Below are 22,214 nucleotides of genomic sequence, written 5' to 3' on the forward strand. Positions count from 1 at the left end.
TCCTTTCCATCTATATGAACTGTTCTCAGGAGGGGCACACAGCTGTCTCCGACCCTTTGATAGGATATGATGTCGGTATACACAAATATGTTGTAAAATCCTGCATGTATATCCGCGGGGAATGGGAATAATTTATCTTTCACATACGTCTTTTTATTGGGACCCATCCCCAACATGTAGGCTAAATTACCGCCGGTCTTTATTCCCCGGCAGCATCTCCTGAGATTTGTACACGTTTATGTATAGGGTTGTAGATCAGGAATATTTACATATTGTTCAGTGTTAGGAGTTCATTCAACTCAGAGACGATCCTGTCGACGGTTCTATAGAACCCTTTTTTAACCTTAATAAGTTTTGCAGGTTCCGATAACTTTTTGCAATAAAAATCACGGTCCTTATCTTTGATATTATACCAGCTATGGGGGTATGTAATCTCGCTGAGACCTACTTCCCAGGCCTCTGATAACTCTATAGGCTTTGGAAAATTGGTTGTATACCGTAATTTCCGGACTATAAGCCGCTACTTTTTTACCACGCTTTGAACCTCGCGGTTTATACAATGACGCGGCTAATTTATGGATTTTTCCCGCTTTCACAAGATTCATGCTAAGAAAAAAACTAAGCACCGTCACATAATGTGACGTAAATCGAGCGCGCTCAAACTTCCCATCATTCTGATTACGGTAGTCATTTTGTCACCCTCATCATGGCAAAGACACGGAGAAATGCATATGATGCAGCTTTTAAGTTGAAGGCGATCGATCTGGCTGTTGGAAAAGGAAATAGAGCTGCTGACAGCGTGGAGCATTGTCAAAAAATCCACGATCATCAACGGGTTTCGAAAGGCTGGACTGCTGCGTGTTGAAGAGGGCAGCGATCCAACATTGGATGAAGCAATTCTGAGGCTATTCAATTCCGACACCGAAGGAGATGACTTCAGTGGTTTCAGTGCATAGGAGGAGGAAGATAGTGACCAATGACTTTCTTGGTAGGCTACTGTTTACTGCTATTTTTTTTATTTTCGTTACAAGCCGTGTTTCGTTAAAGCCTATTTATTTTTGTTACAAGCTGTGTTTTGGTTAAAAGCCTATTTATCTTTGTTACAAGCCGTGTTTCGTTTAAAGGCTGTGTAAAGTTCATTTGTTTCAATGTACTGGTAGGCACCTGCGGCTTATAGACATGTGCGGCTTATTTATGTACAAAATACATATATGTTTTTAATTCAGTGGGTGCGGTTTATATTCAGGTGCGCTTAATAGTCCAGAAATTACGGTAATTCGAACTCTGATTATTACGATATATATGTGCAGACGCATTACTGGGGAGAGTCAGGTAGAAGCAGCTGTGTTCCATGATGCACTCCTGTGTACACGCGAATGATGGTGTATTTTATCATGCATGAGGGTTTAAGTTAACCCCCGATGCCTCCACCACATCCTGCTCTAATACCCAACTTTTGGGGCCAGTTTTCCCAGCAGTCATTTTTTACCCTTTTCTCTCTTTTGATCTAGAATCTCCTCCACGTTAAAGACTTTGTCTTTACCCAACTGTACCTTCTGTAATTCCTTCTCATAAAAAGATCCCCTCTATAAATTCCCCGTCATAATCTTTTAATTTGTAGACCGGGGGTATGCGCAGCAGACATTCGGTAACAGTGAACAACTCATCGCTGTAGCCTTGCTCATATTTTTTTGTCGAAAACACCCCTCAACTTGGATATATGCACCAAGTCCCCCACAATGAATTTAAAATGTATTTTTTTCTTACGGCGAAGGGGGAACAAACCATACAGATTTTTAAGACTTGAAAAGAGTTTTCAGAAGAGACCTCGGAGGGTTTCATACGTATACTCTTATGGTAGCTGTTGTTGTACCCCATTACTAAATCTTGAACTAAATCGATATATCTATGCGTGTTGTGAGCTGTAAAATTGCGCCACATCCACTCCTTCAGAGTTCTGTTAAAGCATTCAACAACTGAAGCTTTCAAATCCGAGCCTGTAGCAAAATGTACTATATTGTGCTTCTTCATGAGTTTCTGAAAAGTATTATATAAAAAAAAAAATCCGCCATCAGTCTGCACTTTCTTGGGGGCTCCTCCATCCTTCAAGATAGAGTCAAAGGCCCGGGTCACCTCTGCCCGCTCTTATTTTTTAAGACCCTTACAAAAGCTATTTTAGAGAAAATATCTATAACCGTTAGCATGTAGCGATTTCCATAATTTTTATCTGCAAGGGCCTGCATGTCACATAGATCCGCCTGAAATTGGGACCATGGTTGGGTAGAAAAAAACTCTATTTCTTGGAAATGGTTTTCTTACGGGTTTATGCAGAGTATGTGCATCCTGCTCTGATAACCACCCATTCACTGTTGCATCGCTTAACCGGCTACCTGTTTCTTCGGCTATAGCTCTCTGTAAACGTTCCTTACCCCCATAAGACGCAGGATTAGAGGGATTATAATAAATGTTTTTCAACTGAATTTTTAAAACACACACATCCGCTATATAAGTATATAAACAACAAATATGATACATGTTACAATTAAATGGTGTTTCAAACAAATGAAGTAAAATCTTAGACAAAGTTGTTTCCAGTTCTTCAGAATCATCCCCAAGACGGCATACCAATTGTGTCCATTGTAGACTCTCGCCCGCATGTCGTACATGATTCATGATTTGTTCCATTTTCAACACACGCTCTACATTAGTCCAGGAATTGTGGGTTGTGTAGAACGATACATTGTTCACTTTATTTTCAATAATTTGATGCATAACATTTGTAAGTTCTCTCAAAAGAAAAAATGTATTTATTCTCTCTAACATCTTATACACATAGTTACCCATTGCTTTACATCTAAATAACCAATTGTCACTCGGCCTCTTGGGGTTTATTGAGCCAGAAAGTCATCACATCAGCCACCACAGCTTCCCTGTATTTGTTGTCATCCACCAGGGTGTCGGATTTCTTTGAGTTTCTCGTTGATGTAGATCGCCACCTTCAGTTCATGTAGGAATCCCTCGGTTACCCCGTAAACTCTGGGAATAGAAGGCACAAGACCCATAGACTCCAGGGCTCTGACCAGCGATGGTATAAACCTGCTGGACCAAAGTCTTTTCACCAGCGCCTCAAAATGGTTGAAGAAGTAGTATCTTGGGGGGTCGTATAGGCAAGGATGCCTGCGCTGGCTGGGGTGATTGATCTCACAATCGATGCATTTTTCTCTTATATACTCTCCAATCACCACGTCTAAAAGTGTGGCTACAGAGGCCTTGATGGTGTCCACAAAAATAGTACTGACCACCCCATCAAACACGTCCTCAGGCTGTGTACATGTAGGGGGTATCGTGGGTCTTGCCAGGGGGGAGTAGAATGTTGGGCTGCGAGGCATAGAGTCCTTAGGGTCGGGCCCCCATGACGTTTCGGAGTCCTGGTATGTGGTAGGAATATCCATGGTATATGCGTAAATGAAGAACTGTAGGTTTAAAGGACCCTCCTTTTATTGTTGAACCAGTCCTCTGGGTATCAGGGCGTGGTTAACGCAGCCGCGTACTTAGTTTTCTTCTGACGATGTACCTTCTTGGGGCTCCTTTGAATCATAATCCTCGGGATTTGTATATATTATGCACTTCCTTACATGAACAATGCTCTGTCGCTGTTGGCTCTGTACAAACAGAGCGTCCAACAACTCTAACATTTTCAATTCCATTAAATCCCAACTTTTAAAAGGAATAAGCATGCGCAACCTAAAATCCCCAGTTTTGGTTGCGGGTTTCCTCGTTGCTGATATAGAACTCCACGTAGCCACATGGAAGTCCATTCTTTCTTGTATTTTCACCCTGTGAAATACTCTTCCTGAGGAGTCAGGGGTACCTTACCAACGGGTCTCGTAGCCTGTGAACAAGCTATACCCCTTGGTGATAAGTCTCAATTCGGGACACAAAATCTTGCGAAAAACTGTCCAGTCTTCAACCCCATAGTCCACTCCTAATGTCTGGTCGGTATATTCTTCTCCTTCGGCTACCATATAGAGGTTCACTCTACAAGCCAGGTAATCAAACTGATACCCCCATTGCTGTCCATTAGACATCAGCACTTCATCTTTCAGCGCAGTTGCAGGCGGTATCTGGGTTCTATACACATTTAGAAACCGCTTTTTTGGCGCATCGTATATTGTGGTATTATACTTGGCCCTTTCTCTATGTTTCAGCCGCGGTCCTGCTTCCGTTGTTACAGTCATCACAGCTTTGCCACTGATCACAAAATCCATGTTAATTTAAAAAATCTTGTTTAGTGTTCTGGGGTCGCATGCCTTGTTCTGGACTTTATTTATAATGCGTCTGCCACAGCCAATACCCCGGACATTCCTGCTTCATCAGATAACAACCCTAAGGGCAATAAAACAGGGGGTGTGGGGCCATACTCTTTCAAAAAGTTCAAACACAGAACCCCCCAGTTCAACCAGGTCCCTAGACATCAATCAGCATGACAACTTCAAAGGAATAGATGCAATATAGATATAAAATAACACACGCTCTAACACGTGACAACAGGAACAGGATGTCCTGGCCGGATACCCATATTTGGACATGTACGCGTCATCTGGACACAGGGCCATAAATCAAAATTTTGATACATAACATAGTAATCTCATGCCACTAGATATATCAAATAAAAATAATAATTACAAGCCCTTTTTTGCTTTCTACATTTGACAGTTCCTATTGGTAATCATCACTAGTATGTCGACTGAGTGAACCAATCATTTGACCACTGGTGTCCACTTCCTATATTGTGCTTTTGTCTACTTTATTCTCTCTTATATAGATGTGCCTCTGCCTCTTTCTCTCCCTGTGCCTCTACCTCTGCCTCTGCCTCTCCCTGCCTCTCCCTCTTCTTCTCAGTCTCTCTCTTCCTCTTCCTCTCCCTGCATATCCCTCTTCCTCTCCCTCTCTTTCTTCCTCTGCCTCATCTTCACCCTCTCCCTCTTCCACTCCCTGCCTGTGCCACTCCCTCTTCATCTGCTTCTCTCTCTTCCTCTTCCTCTCTCTTTGCCTCTTCCTCTTCCTCTCTCTTTGCCTCTGCCTCTTCCTCTCCCTGCATCTTCCTCTCCCTCTGCCTCTCTCTTTGCCTCTGCCTCTCTCTTTGCCTCTGCCTCTCTCTTTGCCTCTGCCTCTCTCTTTGCCTCTGCCTCTCTCTTTGCCTCTTCCTCTCTCTTTGCCTCTGCCTCTCTCTTTGCCTCTGCCTCTCTCTTTGCCTCTTCCTCTCCCTCTCCCTCTCCCTCTGCCTATACCTCTCCCTCTGCCTATACCTCTCCCTCTTCCTGCCTCTTCCTTTACCTCTTCCTCTCCCTGCCTCTCCCTCTTCCTCTCCCTCTGCCTATGCCTCTCTCTTTGCCTTTGCCCCTCTCCCTCTCTGTCTGGTGCATGTTCTAAACCACATGCCTTGTGAAGTACTTGTGACTATGGAAAGTAGTGGTCAGAACATAATGGACTACTAAGACCATAATGTAGGTCTACAGTATTTCTCAGTCCTGGTCCTGTGGACCCTCTTGCCCTAGCACTAACATACCTGATTCAACTAATGAACTCTTCACCAAGTCTTTGATTTGAATGAGGTGGGTTAGTGCCAGGGCCAGGATTGAGAAACACTAATGTAGGAGACTGTTAGACATCACAGTAAGGACTCACATTGAGGGGATGGTTGCCTAGATGTCCTGGATATAGCAGATACATGATGCTACATGACATATCATCATTCATTCTTAATTTCTGGGCATGCCAGTCAACCGTTTGCTGACGGGGGCTGCATGCGTCAGTGACAGGTCTCACCTTCATAGAGGGTAGCACAAGCTGTTACTCACACACACAGGGAGGATCAAAACAACAAACAAGAGGAACACACTGGCACAGGTTTCCACTAGAGATGGATCTGATAATGAAATGGATACCCATTCCGAACCCAGTCAGACCCGTTCCGAAAAGGCCTATGGAAAAACAGACCCAAAAATACTTATGCTGGTTGACATCCGAGAGACCCGTTCAGATCCGAGATACCCGTTCAGATCCGAGATACCCGTTCAGAAACCAGCGCCATCAATAAACGAGTGATATTGGCTAAATGATCCACAGTTGTGTCCTAAACCCTAGAGAGACCGAGAGAAAGATGCCATGTTCCCAACACCAGCATACATTTCTTTAAATTTGCCAGATAAGCTACTACTGCAAAACAGATAGTCAGTGCCTTCAGAAAGTATTCACGACTCTTGACTTTTATCACAGTTTGATGTGTTGTGTCACTAGCCTACAATCAACTCCCCAAAATGTCAAACTGGAATTATATTTCTTTTAAACAAACTAATAAAATATTAAAAGCTGAAATATCTTGAGTCAATAAGTATTAAACCCCTTTGTTATTGTAAGCCTAAATAAGTTCCGGAGTAGAAATGTGCCTAACAAGTCACATAATAAGTTGCATGGACTCACTCACAGTAATAGTGTTTAACATGATTTTTTTAATGACTACCTCATCTCTGTTCCCCACACATACAATTATCTGGAAGGTCCCTCAGTCGAGTAGTGAATTTCAAACACAGATTGAACCACAAAGACCAGGGAGGTTTTCCAAAGCCTCGCGAAGAAGGGTGAAGTTATGAATTACACTTTGGGTGGTGTATCAATACACCCAGTCACTACAAAGATACAGGCTTCCTTCCTAACTCAGTTGCTAGAGAGGAAGGAAACTCAGGGATTTCACCATGAGGCTGATGGTGACTTTAAAACAGTTACAGGGTGCAATGGCTGTGATAGAAGAAAACTGAGGATAGATAAACAAAATTGTAGTCACTTCACAATAATAAACTAATTGACAGAGTGAAAAGAAGGAACCCTGTACAGATACAAAATATTCCAAAACATGAATCCTGTTTGCAGTAAGGCACTAAAGTAACATTTTAAAAAATGTGGCAAAGAAATTAACTTTATGTCCTGAATACAAAGTTTTGTGTTTGGGGCAAATCCAACACAACACATCACTGATTACCACTGTTCAAGAATGGTGGTGGCTGCATCATGTTATGGATATGCTTGTCATCAGCAAGGACTAGGGAGTTTTTTAGGATAAAAAGAAATGGAATAAAGCTAAGCACTGGCAAAATCCTAGAGGAAAACCTGGTTCAGTCTGCTTTCCAACAGACACTTGGACACAAATTAACATTTCAGCAGGACAATAACCTAAAACACAAGGCCAAATCTACATTGGAGTTGCTAACCAATGTGACATTGAATGTTCCTGAGTGGTCTAGTTAGAGTTCTGACCTAAATGGGCTTGAAAATCTATGGCAGGACTTGAAAGACAATGATCAACAACCAACTTGACAGAGCTTGAAGATTTATTTAAAGAATAATGTGTAAATGTTGTATATTCCAGGTGTGCAAAGCTCTTAGAGACTTACCCATAAAGACTCACAGTTTCCAAAGATGATTCTAACCTATATTTATGTATTTACATTTCAATCAATTTGCTACATTTCTAAAAACATGTTTCACTTTGTCATTATAGGTTATTATGTGTAGATGGGTGAGATTTTTTATTTATTTAATCCATTTTGAATTCAGGCTGTAAAACAATAAAATGTGGAATAAGTCAAGGAGTATGAATACTTTCTGAAGACACTGTAAATTACCCGTTTTATCGACTTGCAATAAACTGACACAGATTACAAGCTCGTGCAGGTCTCATCAACTCACACACATTAAATTAACAGAGGACGTGTCCAATTCCAGGTCCAGTTGGTAAATCAATTTTAATTGCACATGCCCGAGACCCTTGACAATTACAGTGCATTCGGAAAGTATTCAGACCCCTTGACTTTTTCACATTTTGTTACATTACAGCCTTATTCTGAAATGGATTAAATTGTTATTTTTCTTTATCAATCTACACACAATACCCCATAATAACAAAGCGAAAACAGGTTTTTAGACATTTTTGCAAACGTATTAAAAATAAAAATATATCAGACCAGACCCAGATCTGAGACAAAAATCTGAATATGACCAGGACCTGCTCAGGACTCGGGTCAGATATCAGAATTCAGGTCTGTCAGACCCATAAAGACCTCTAGCTCACACTGTCACGTTCTGACCGTAGTTATTTTATTATGTCTTTGTTTTAGTATGGTCAGGGCGTGAGTTGGGTGGGTTGTCTACGTTCTTTTTTCTATAATTTGTGATTTTCTGTGTTCGGCCTAGTATGGTTCTCAATCAGAGGCAGCTGTTAATCGTTGTCCCTGATTGAGAATCATACTTTGGGAGCCTGGTTTCACTTTTGAGTTGTGGGTGTTTTTTTTCCGTGTTAGTGTTTGTGCCACACGGGACTGTTTCGGTTTGATTACTTCACGTTTATTGTTTCTGTTCGGTGTTCATTACTTGATTAAAAAACATGAACACTTACCACGCTGCGCTTTGGTCCTCACCTTCTTCCACCACAGATGTTCGTTACATACACACACGCATGCACATATCCACGAATGTACCCGACACACACACGCATGCACATATCCACGAATGTACACGAACACACACACACACACACACAGACACTCTCAGCCACCACAAATGCACACACATACACACACACATTGTCATGCTGAATGAACGCGCGCACTCGCACACACTGAAGGCCTTTGAGGTTCAGGTGAAAGACACAGTCATCTGCTTCAACATTACTATTCACTCATACCACTGACTACTACAGTAGTATGAACTTCACCAGAGGAATACAAGGCATTTACCTGCTTCAGTTCAGCTCAAAGCATCTGACTAAAACTAATCTAGAATCAGTCATATTGACCTGAGATGACAAATACAAATTCACACAAATGGCTGAAATGCATTGTGACTCTTTTGCTGTGGCTACGGCTGGCTGATCATTCCCTGGGAGCCGACCAGGAGCATCGGACCGGACACCGGGGAAAGTTTCCATCTGGAAAACTCTGACAGCTCCACTCCGCTTCGTTAAACCAAGGAGCTCTATGAAGGCCAAGCGCTGCAGAGCGTTACTCCAGCCGGATCGATAATCCCAGACCTGCTCACTGACTCCAGGAATTTACTGTTCAGTCCAACTGTCTCATGCCTCTGCTGTACATAATGGATAGATGGCGGGCAAGGAAGCACAAGCTGATTTGGTATGCTTTGACTAATCTACCCTTATTTCTACTCTACTCATCTCTCATATTTCCTCTCTCTCTCTCTTCCATTATTTCCTTCCTTCTCATGAATCATCCTTCTTGAACTGTCTTTTCCCCCTCCTTCCTCTCCACTCATCCCCTCCTCTCCACTCATCCCCTTCCCTCCCTTCCTCTTCACTCATCCCCTCTCCGCATCTCCTCCCCTCTCACCTCCACTCATCCCCTCCCCTCCCCTCTTCTCTACTCATCCCCTCCTCTCCTCTCCACTCATCCCCTCCTATCCATGCATCCCCTCCTCTCCACTTATCCATTCCACTCCTCCATCCATCTTCCTCTTCTCTGATCTAGACTTAAACCCTGTCTGTGATATGGGGCCAAGATGTTACTCACTCTAATGAGGCCTCTCATCTCCTCACTTTTCTCTCTCCCTCTCTCTCTTCCTCTTCCTTAGCGTCAAAATATCACCCATAGCTAACTCACTCTTCTCATGTCCTTTCTACACCTCTCCTCTCCTCCTCTCTTCCCATCCTCCCTGGTTTAAACCGGTCATGTTAAAAGCTCAGGTTAAAACTAGATGTCACAGGAATATCGGTCTGTCAATCCAGAAGGAGTGTTTAATCCCAGGGTCCTTAGTTTAGTGATGAGCTTGGAGGGCACAATGGTGTTGAACTCTGAGCTGTAGTCAATGAACAGAATTCTCACCTATGTGCTCCTCTTATCCAGGTGGGAGAGGGCAGTGTGGAGTGCAATAGAGATTGCATCATCTGTAGATCTGTTGGGGCGGTATGCACATTGGAGTGGGTCCAGGGTGTCTGGGATAATACATATTCATATGATTACTGCACTATTAAATGATATATTATACTGCACAATACTCTAATCATCTTTGATTACCACACATTCTGTTAATCTTTGTTTAAAATAAATACAAGCCGGCCTCCCGGGTGGCGCAGTGGTTAAGGGTGCTGTACCGCAGCGCAAGCTGTGCCATCCAGAGACTCTGGGTTCGCGCCCAGGCTCTGTCGTAACCGGCCGCGACCGGGAGGTCCGCGACCGGGAGGTCCGCGACCGGGAGGTCCGCGACCGGGAGGTCCGGGCGATGCACAATTGGCCTAGCGTCACCCGGGTTAGGGAGGGTTTGGCCGGTAGGGATGTCCTTGTCTCATCGCGCACCAGTGACTCCTGTGGCGGGCCGGGCGCAGTGCGCGCTAACCAAGGTTGCCAGGTGCACGGTGTTTCCTCCGACACATTGGTGCGGCTGGCTTCCGGGTTGGATGTGCGCTGTGTTAAGAAGCAGTGCGGCTTGGGCGCTGTGTTAAGAAGCAGTGCGGCTTGGTTGGGTTGTGTATCGGGGGACGCATGACTTTCAACCTTCGTCTCTCCCGAGCCCGTACGGGAGTTGTAGCGATGAGACAAGATAGTAGCTACTACAACAATTGGATACCATGAAATTGGGGAGAAAGCGGGGTAATTTTTTTTACAAATCAATAAATAAAAAAAATACAAGCCTACCACAGCCATGAACAGTGGGCACAACAACACATTTGTAACCATCCCACAACCACACAGGTACACACACACACACACAGTAGATTAGTGGGCTCCATACAAACACACATTCTCACAACCTGGGAGGAGGCTACAGGCTGGTTAAAGGCTTGTTGGATCTAAGGAGCACTGAGGCTGAGCGAGGGACCTAGCTGCTGGCCATTATAATGCAGAACTGCCGACAGGAAAGAGAACTGTTCCCCTGCTGTAAGACTAACACTGCCACTACAAATCTGTGTGTGTGTGTGTGTGTGTGTGTGTGTGTGTGAATGTATATGTGCGTGCGTGCGTGCGTGTGTGTGTCTTCACGCGTGAGATGAGACGACTAACAGAAGATTACAGATCAGAGAAATATGGCAGTTTAGCAGGAACCAACAATCTCATCTGTGGAAACTGTGTGCCACTGGTGTGTCTGGGCATAAACACAGCAGTGATATATCCTCCATTTTGGGGATTGTGATGATGGTTGCCTGGCTCAGCAGCAGAGCTCCAGCAGCTCCGGCCCAGCTATAACAACACATTTACACACACGTTGTTACACACACACACATAAATGAACAGAAACACACGTTGTTACAGACAAAGGGACAGACACACACACATACACCATTATGAGTTGGGATGGCAGTGTTTGACGTTGATGTTAAATAATGACCCTAAGTTGATGTTAAATAATGACCCTGAGCTGATGTTAAATAATGACCCTGAGCTGATGCTAAATAATGACCCTGAGCTGATGTTAAATAATGACCCTGAGCTGATGTTAAATAATGACCCTGAGCTGATGTTAAATAATGACCCTGAGCTGATGCTAAATAATGACCCTGATGTTAAATAATGACCCTGAGCTGATGTTAAATAATGACCCTGAGCTGATGTTAAATAATGACCCTGAGCTGATGTTAAATAATGACCCTGAGCTGATGTTAAATAATGACCCTGAGCTGATGTTAAATAATGACCCTGAGCTGATGTTAAATAATGACCCTGAGCTGATGTTAAATAATGACCCTGAGCTGATGTTAAATAATGACCCTGAGCTGATGTTAAATAATGACCCTGATGTTAAATAATGACCCTGAGCTGATGTTAAATAATGACCCTGATGTTAAATAATGACCCTGAGCTGATGTTAAATAATGACCCTGAGCTGATGTTAAATAATGACCCTGAGCTGATGTTAAATAATGACCCTGAGCTGATGTTAAATAATGACCCTGAGCTGATGTTAAATAATGACCCTGATGTTAAATAATGACCCTGAGCTGATGTTAAATAATGACCCTGATGTTAAATAATGACCCTGATGTTAAATAATGACCCTGAGCTGATGTTAAATAATGACCCTGAGCTGATGTTAAATAATGACCCTGAGCTGATGTTAAATAATGACCCTGAGCTGATGCTAAATAATGACCCTGATGTTAAATAATGACCCTGAGCTGATGTTAAATAATGACCCTGAGCTGATGTTAAATAATGACCCTGAGCTGATGTTAAATAATGACCCTGAGCTGATGTTAAATAATGACCCTGAGCTGATGTTAAATAATGACCCTGAGCTGATGTTAAATAATGACCCTGAGCTGATGTTAAATAATGACCCTGAGCTGATGTTAAATAATGACCCCGAGCTGATGTTAAATAATGACCCGAGCTGATGTTAAATAATGACCCGAGCTGATGTTAAATAATGACCCCGAGCTGATGTTAAATAATGACCCCGAGCTGATGTTAAATAATGACCCCGAGCTGATGTTAAATAATGACCCCGAGCTGATGTTAAATAATGACCCCGAGCTGATGTTAAATAATGACCCCGAGCTGATGTTAAATAATGACCATGAGCTGATGTTAAATAATGACCCTGAGCTGATGTTAAATAATGACCCTGAGCTGATGTTAAATAATGACCCTGAGCTGATGTTAAATAATGACCCTGAGCTGATGTTAAATAATGACCCTGAGCTGATGCTAATGAGCCTGAGCTGATGTTAAATAATGACCCTGAGCTGATGTTAAATAATGACCCTGAGCTGATGTTAAATAATGACCCTGAGCTGATGTTAAATAATGACCCTGAGCTGATGTTAAATAATGACCCTGAGCTGATGTTAAATAATGACCCTGAGCTGATGTTAAATAATGACCCTGAGCTGATGTTAAATAATGACCCTGAGCTGATGTTAAATAATGACCCTGAGCTGATGTTAAATAATGACCCTGAGCTGATGCTAAATAATGACCCTGAGCTGATGCTAAATAATGACCCTGATGTTAAATAATGACCCTGAGCTGATGTTAAATAATGACCCTGAGCTGATGTTAAATAATGACCCTGAGCTGATGTTAAATAATGACCCTGAGCTGATGTTAAATAATGACCCTGAGCTGATGTTAAATAATGACCCTGAGCTGATGTTAAATAATGACCCTGAGCTGATGTTAAATAATGACCCTGAGCTGATGTTAAATAATGACCCTGAGCTGATGTTAAATAATGACCATGAGCTGATGTTAAATAATGACCCTGAGCTGATGTTAAATAATGACCCTGAGCTGATGCTAAATAATGACCCTGAGCTGATGCTAAATAATGACCCTGATGTTAAATAATGACCCTGATGTTAAATAATGACCCTGAGCTGATGTTAAATAATGACCCTGAGCTGATGTTAAATAATGACCCTGAGCTGATGTTAAATAATGACCCTGAGCTGATGTTAAATAATGACCCTGAGCTGATGCTAAATAATGACCCTGAGCTGATGTTAAATAATGACCCTGAGCTGATGTTAAATAATGACCCTGAGCTGATGTTAAATAATGACCCTGATGTTAAATAATGACCCTGATGTTAAATAATGACCCTGAGCTGATGTTAAATAATGACCCTGAGCTGATGTTAAATAATGACCCTGAGCTGATGCTAAATAATGACCCTGATGTTAAATAATGACCCTGATGTTAAATAATGACCCTGATGTTAAATAATGACCCTGATGTTAAATAATGACCCTGAGCTGATGTTAAATAATGACCCTGAGCTGATGTTAAATAATGACCCTGAGCTGATGTTAAATAATGACCCTGAGCTGATGCTAAATAATGACCCTGAGCTGATGTTAAATAATGACCCTGAGCTGATGTTAAATAATGACCCTGAGCTGATGTTAAATAATGACCCTGAGCTGATGTTAAATAATGACCCTGAGCTGATGTTAAATAATGACCCTGATGTTAAATAATGACCCTGATGTTAAATAATGACCCTGAGCTGATGTTAAATAATGACCCTGAGCTGATGTTAAATAATGACCCTGAGCTGATGCTAAATAATGACCCTGATGTTAAATAATGACCCTGAGCTGATGTTAAATAATGACCCTGAGCTGATGTTAAATAATGACCCTGAGCTGATGTTAAATAATGACCCTGAGCTGATGTTAAATAATGACCCTGAGCTGATGTTAAATAATGACCCTGAGCTGATGTTAAATAATGACCCTGAGCTGATGTTAAATAATGACCCTGAGCTGATGTTAAATAATGACCCTGAGCTGATGTTAAATAATGACCCTGAGCTGATGTTAAATAATGACCCTGAGCTGATGTTAAATAATGACCCTGAGCTGATGTTAAATAATGACCCTGAGCTGATGTTAAATAATGACCCTGAGCTGATGTTAAATAATGACTGATGAGCTGATGTTAAATAATGACCCCGAGCTGATGTTAAATAATGACCCTGAGCTGATGTTAAAGCTGATGCTGATGTTAAATAATGACCCTGAGCTGATGTTAAATAATGACCCTGAGCTGATGTTAAATAATGACCCTGAGCTGATGTTAAATAATGACCCTGATGTTAAATAATGACCTGAGCTGATGTTAAATAATGACCCTGAGCTGATGTTAAATAATGACCCTGAGCTGATGTTAAATAATGACCCTGAGCTGATGTTAAATAATGACCCTGAGCTGATGTTAAATAATGACCCTGAGCTGATGTTAAATAATGACCCTGAGCTGATGTTAAATAATGATGAATGTTAAATAATGAGCTGATGTTAAATAATGACCCCGAGCTGATGTTAAATAATGACCCTGAGCTGATGTTAAATAATGACCCCGAGCTGATGTTAAATAATGACCCCGAGCTGATGTTAAATAATGACCCCGAGCTGATGTTAAATAATGACCCCGAGCTGATGTTAAATAATGACCCCGAGCTGATGCTAAATAATGACCCCGAGCTGATGCTAAATAATGACCCCGAGCTGATGTTAAATAATGACCCTGAGCTGATGTTAAATAATGACCATGAGCTGATGTTAAATAATGACCCTGAGCTGATGTTAAATAATGACCCTGAGCTGATGTTAAATAATGACCCTGAGCTGATGTTAAATAATGACCCTGAGCTGATGTTAAATAATGACCCTGAGCTGATGTTAAATAATGACCCTGAGCTGATGCTAAATAATGACCCTGATGTTAAATAATGACCCTGAGCTGATGTTAAATAATGACCCTGAGCTGATGTTAAATAATGACCCTGAGCTGATGTTAAATAATGACCCTGAGCTGATGTTAAATAATGACCCTGAGCTGATGTTAAATAATGACCCTGATGTTAAATAATGACCCTGAGCTGATGTTAAATAATGACCCTGAGCTGATGTTAAATAATGACCCTGAGCTGATGTTAAATAATGACCCTGAGCTGATGTTAAATAATGACCCTGAGCTGATGTTAAATAATGACCCTGAGCTGATGCTAAATAATGACCCTGAGCTGATGTTAAATAATGACCCTGAGCTGATGTTAAATAATGACCCTGAGCTGATGTTAAATAATGACCCTGAGCTGATGTTAAATAATGACCCTGAGCTGATGTTAAATAATGACCCTGAGCTGATGTTAAATAATGACCCTGAGCTGATGTTAAATAATGACCCTGAGCTGATGTTAAATAATGACCCTGAGCTGATGTTAAATAATGACCCTGAGCTGATGTTAAATAATGACCCCGAGCTGATGTTAAATAATGACCCCGAGCTGATGTTAAATAATGACCCCGAGCTGATGTTAAATAATGACCCCGAGCTGATGTTAAATAATGACCCCGAGCTGATGTTAAATAATGACCCCGAGCTGATGTTAAATAATGACCCCGGGCTGATGTTAAATAATGACCCCGGGCTGATGTTAAATAATGACCCCGAGCTGATGTTAAATAATGACCCCGAGCTGATGTTAAATAATGACCCCGAGCTGATGTTAAATAATGACCCCGAGCTGATGTTAAATAATGACCCCGAGCTGATGTTAAATAATGACCCCGAGCTGATGTTAAATAATGACCCCGAGCTGATGTTAAATAATGACCCTGAGCTGATGTTAAATAATGACCCTGAGCTGATGTTAAATAATGACCCTGAGCTGATGTTAAATAATGACCCTGAGCTGATGTTAAATAATGACCCTGAGCTGATGTTAAATAATGACCCTGAGCTGATGTTAAATAATGACCCTGAGCTGATGTTAAATAATGACCCTGAGCTGATGTTAAATAATGACCCTGAGCTGATGCTAAATAATGATCAAAATGGTGAATGTTCAAAATGCTGTGGCCATAGCATCTACAGTAATCATTACCTTCAGCTCAGCTAAGACCCACAGGGTGCTGCATGATTTGATGATAAGGTACCATTAGTAGAAAACTAGCATTTCAATGAAACAGATCTAGGCTAATTGTGAGTCGTTTGAGTGTGCTTGAATCGTGCGTTGAGTCATATGAGTGAGTTTTCTCCGCTACAACTCACGACTTCCACCGAAGTTGTTCCCTCTCCTTGTTCGGGCGCGTTCGGCGGTCGTGTCACGTTCTGACCATAGTTCTGTTATTTTATTATTTGTTTTAGGATGGTCAGGGCGTGAGTTGGGGTGGGCAGTCTGTGTTTGTTTTTCTATGTTGGTTTTTGTGTTGGGCCTAGTATGGTTCTCAATCAGAGGCAGGTGTCGTTAGTTGTCTCTGATTGAGAATCATACTTAGGTAGCCTGGGTTTCACTTTTGGTTTGTGGGTGTTTGTTTCCGTGTGAGTGTTTGGGCCACACGGTACTGTTTTGTAAATTCACGTCATCGTTTATTGGTTTGATTCAGTGTTCAGTGCTTTCTTTAATTAAAATCATCACAAACACTTACCACGCTGCGCTTTGGTCCGATCCTTACTCCTCCTCAGACGAAGAGGAGGAAATCCGTTACAGGGCGACGTCACCGGCTTTCTAGCTGCCAACGATCCATGTTTCATTTTTCCTTTTGTTTTGTCTGTTTACACACCTGGTTCCCATCTCATGATTATGTTCCTTATTTAACCCTCTGGTTTCCCTTTCTGTTTTGTGCGTGATTGTCTTTCGTGTATTCCGGTGTGTTGTAGTTTGAGTCCTGTTTTGTCTTGTTTGGAACGGGATTTTGTTACGTTTTGGATTGAGTAAATCAGTGATTGTTACTCTTATCTGTGTCCTGCGCCTGACTCCGACGCTATCTTTTAGATCGACTCTGACAACGATGATGTAAGAAAGAACACACTGTATTTTCAGTATATAAATAATGTATAATATTTACTTTGGCTAATAGTGGGCTGCTAGAATAGACGGACTGGGCTAAAAGCAGACTGGATGTAATTTACTCTCTTCAGTCAGCAGCTCAACAAGTCTATTGGGCGAGGAATTCTTCCACCCTCCAGAACCATCGGACTGGACTGGAGGGGGGGGTTCTGTGTGTGAGTATGTGTTTGCCTTACAATGCCCCAACCGTAACCCTGTTAATCAAGATACAAGTGAGCAATTACATTGGCAAGACACAGCTGCTTTTTATTAGCCAAACGCAATTCATTAATGTAGGCTAACTCTGTCTCCAGGGAGGGAGATATCATCCACAGCAATAAGAGCAACACTGTGTCAGAGAAGACAAAAATTTAGAGGATTTACTCCACCTACACACACACACACACACATTGTAGATGTCACAAAATCTATAATTCATACACTGTGTGTAGGCTCTGCCTCTTGTATGAGCTAAATCTATACATCATACATGTCTTATCCCCTTATGTATACTCATATACTTTACTTCTCATGTGATAATGACAAAGTCACCACACACACCCTCAATGCACTGTATAAAAACAAGACATCCTTGATGTTAGATATACACTACATGGCCAAAAGTCGAATATTAATATGGAGTTGGTCACGCGTTTGTTGCTATAACAGCATCCACTCTTCTGGAAAGGCTTTCCTCTAGATGTTGGAACATTGCTGTGGGTACTTGCTTCCATTGAGCCACAAGAGCATTACTGAGGTCAGGCTCTGATGTTGGGCGATTAGGCCTGGCTCACAGTCGGCGTTCCAATTCATCCCAAAGGTGTTCAATAGAATTGAGGTTTGGGCTCTGTGCAGGCCAGCCAAGTTATTCCACACCGGTCTCAAAAAAACATTTCAGTATGGACCTCGCTTTGTGCATGCTGAAACAGGAAAGGGCCTTCCCCAAACTGTTGCCACAAAGTTGGAAGCACAGAATTGTCTAGAACGTAATTGTATGCTGTAGCATTAAGATTTCCCTTCACTGGAACTAAGGAGCCTGAACCATGAAAAACAGCCACAGACCATTATTCCTCCTCCACCAAGCTTTACAGTTGGCACTATGCATTGGGGCAGGTAGTGTTCTCCTGGCATCCGCCAAACACAGAATTGTCTGTCGGACTGCCAGATGGTGAAGCGTGATTCATCACTCCAGAGAATCCGTTTCCACTGCTCCAGAATCCAATGGCTGCGAACTGCCAGCCGACGCTTGGAATTGTGCATGGTGATCTTAGGCTTGTGTGCAGCTACTCAGCCATGGAAATCCATTTCATGAAGGCCCCGACAAACGGTTATTGTGCTGTCATTGCTTCCAGAGGCAGTTTGGAACTCGATAGTGTCACAATCAACATACAGAGACACAGGGGAAGGTACAGAGACCAATCAAATCACATTTGGCTGTGGACATAGCCCTTACATCATCCATCCGTGGCTCAGTGGTGGCTGGTGTGCGGACTGTATAAGAATGTCTCATTGTAATGACTGAAATGGAATGAATGGAAAGATATCAAACACCACAAACACATGGAAACCATTCCATTCACATGGATACCATTCCATTCACTACATTCTAGCCATTATTATGAGCCAGTCCTCCTATATCTCCACCCACCAGCCACCACTGCTGTGGCCAAATCCCTAAAATCAGCTGTGGCCGTACTGCAGCCTAACAATCACTTGGGCACAATCTCTTGAGTACAATTTGGATAAAGCCTCCAGAAAAACAAACCAGGACGAACCAGGATGCTTTAACAAAGTGCAATATTTGATATACTGTACAGTGTGTGGTGCGCTGCACTGAAACGTAGAGTTGCGAAGTTGTACTTAATTATGATTTTACCACAGTAAGATACTGTAAAATCTAGATAGATTATTTTAGAAGCTTCTTACTGCATGCGTATCCACCTCCCTCCCCACCTCCATCCCTCCCATTCATTCTGAGGACTCCTCTAAAGGGGGGATGAGTGGGTTATGAAACATTTATGACCACCAACACCTCTTTCCAAAAAGGTTTCCACATGTATTAAATAAACATGACGGTGTGATAATTATTGGACATCAGGGAGTAGAGACAGAGAATATCTTGGGACAAAAAGAGAATAGTTAGAGTGACGAGACAGGAGCGAGAACAGTGAGAAACTGTGACAAGAAGGTAGAGAGATCCAGAAAAAAAACATAGAGAGAGGGGACAGATGTCGGAGTGAGATGCAAAGGGAGATTGAGTTGTAGAAGTGCACACTAATCCTAGTACACACTATCAAGTGTGCACTTCCAACTACACACCACCAAGTGTATACTACCAAGAAGTAGCATAGGGGAGAGGAGGGGAGAAGGCATGTCGTGTTCTAACCTGGTTCTCCTCGTGAGTCACCCTCATCTGCTCCTTGAGGACGGAGGTGCGCGCCGCCTCCTCCTTACGTATCATCCTCTCCTTCTTCAGCTCGGGGCTCCAGAAGCTCTTGATGCTGTTGGTGGACGAGCCCAGCTTGCTGTCCTTCAGGTCCAGCTCTCTCCTCAGCAGGTCATTCTCCCGCTGCATGTCCCGGAGTGTGGCCTGCATCTCCAGCAACTCCCCCCCACCACCCCGTACCGCCTGCCGCAGCAGGGCAGACGGCACCCCCTGGTGGTGGTGGTGGTGCTGCAGCATGGACAGGGAGCCTAGGTCGCTGTAGGACAGCAGGTCAGTGTGGTGGCCCAGCCCCACCGTGGCAATGTTGGGGCTGCTGCCCATGGCCGTGACACGCCCCCCGTACATGGCCCGGTTGGAGGCACGCCCCAGCGTCATGGTGCCCTTGGGGTAGGTGGCGGTGGAGCCCACTCCCTCATGGTCGCTCAGATACATGGGCCCGGATGTGGCGTAGGCAGCGTTCAGCGACTGGATGTTCTCCATGGAGAGCGTCTTACCCCCTCCACTGCTCCCACCCCCACTACTGGCCCTCCGGTGACCCAGCCTGGGGGACCTAGGCAGTCGTGGGGACCGTGCAGGGCTGCTCTCGATGTGGCCTACTGCTCGGGCACTGCCGTACATGTCCTGGGTGAGGGAGGTGTGGCCTGGGCTGGCCGGACGCACGCCACAGGGTCCTTACCAGGGGCGCGCTGCAACGATCACAGTGTACTCTCTCTCTGCGAGACACACAGGTGGCTCACTGCATGCCTGTGTGGGTGGAGGGCCTCAACGTCAACATATCTGTGGAAATGGGAGTAGAATTTGTCATCATAATGACAAGAAATCTGCTGCATATTTTGTGTTAGATAAAATAAAATAACTTCAAAAGCATATACAAAAACCATTCCGCTCTCTCTCTCTTACACACACGCGCACACACACACACACTAACCCCCCTGTAGGGTTTGGTGGGTGTGGTGTTGAAAAGAGCTGCTCTCCTCCTGTTCACATTGACAGCTGGGTGAGTGAGTCACCAGCCTGTGGCTCTGTGGGTTTATTTTACAGGAAGGGATTCCAATTCTAAGTGAACCCACTGGGAATCACAGCATCACCCTGGTTTCCCCCGGCCCAGGCACTCATCCCAGTCCTATTAGTGCTGACCCAGTCAGAAAGCAGAGAACACCTATCCTACTGTGCATAGTAGTACATAGTATAGCAACTATAGTATCATAAAGACATAAAACCAGGTGCCACTCCGGGGCAAATGATATTCAACGAGGGGCTATGCGTTCTATGGAAAATAATGAACAACGTGGAAGGTGTGTTCCTCAAGGAACTGACCTTCTGTGGAGTTGCATTATTTTCCAGAGAATGCATAGAGCCCCGAGTTGATAATCCCTTTTATACCATGGCTATTTAACCTTTATTTAACTCGGCAAGTCAGTTAAGAACAAATTCTTATTTACAATGACGGCCTACCAAAAGGCAAAAGGCCTCTCATATAAAAATATAGGACAAAACACACATCACGACAAGCGAGACAACACTACATAAAGAGAGACCTAAGACAACGACATAGCAAGGCAGCAGCACATGACAACACAGCATGGTAGCAACACAACATGGCAGTAGCACAACACGGTAGCAGCACAAAACATGGTACAAACATTATTGAGCACAAACAGCACAAAGGGCAAGAAGGTAGAGACAACAAAACATTTTTATTTTAAATGTAACCTTTATTTAACTAGCAAAGTCAGTTAAGAACATATTCTTATTTACAATGACAGCCTACTCCAAATCTGGACGACGCTGAGCCAATTGTCCCCTATGGGACTCCCAATCACGGCCAGATGTGATACAGCCTGGATTCAAACCAGGTACTATAGTGACGCCTCTTGCACTGACATGCAGTGCCATAGACCGCTGCGCCACTCGGGAGCCCCATCACGCAAAGCAGCCACAACTGTCAGTAAGAGTGTAAATGATTGAATCTTTGAATGAAGAGATTCAGATAAAACTGTCCAGTTTGAGTGTTTGTTGCAGCTTTAACACATTTGCCTCTAGAAATGTGTTCAACATCCACTGAAGTAGCTAGCAAGTTGACTAGATAGCTACAGTAGTTGCCGTGGTAACCAAACAAACAGTCCTAGCTTGCCATTATGAAAATTGAATTCAACAATGCCAATAATGTTATGAATTTGACTTTTGTTGTCAAAAGCAACTCAAACATAGAACATGTAAGAATAAACTACAGGCAGGCGTTGAATTCTACTGTGCGTTAAATGAGAAATAATGCACACTCTAGAATGCCCCCTTCATGCCAATCAGAAATAAGTACTCAACAATGGCATGGTATAATTAAGCAATAAGGCCTGAGGGTGTGTGGTATATGGCCAATATACCACGGCTAAGGGTTGTTCTTCGGCTCGACACATCACAGAGTGCT

The 22,214-nt window shown here is 43.1% G+C and overlaps 1 protein-coding gene across 1 annotated transcript in view; it reads right to left on the reverse strand.

Annotated features, from left to right (window-relative positions):
- The window catches only part of LOC115131720 (ERC protein 2-like), a 161,631-nt gene extending 141,204 nt beyond the window's left edge, over positions 1–20,427 (reverse strand). Inside the window, 1 exon segment of the mRNA XM_065003147.1 lies at positions 19,730–20,427. Within this exon segment, the coding sequence (XP_064859219.1) occupies positions 19,730–20,407 (678 nt within the window). The 5' untranslated portion in view covers positions 20,408–20,427.
- Positions 20,428–22,214: the final 1,787 nt, after the last annotated feature.

This window comes from Oncorhynchus nerka, linkage group LG2 (assembly GCF_034236695.1).
Source record: "Oncorhynchus nerka isolate Pitt River linkage group LG2, Oner_Uvic_2.0, whole genome shotgun sequence".
NCBI lineage: Eukaryota > Metazoa > Chordata > Actinopteri > Salmoniformes > Salmonidae > Oncorhynchus > Oncorhynchus nerka.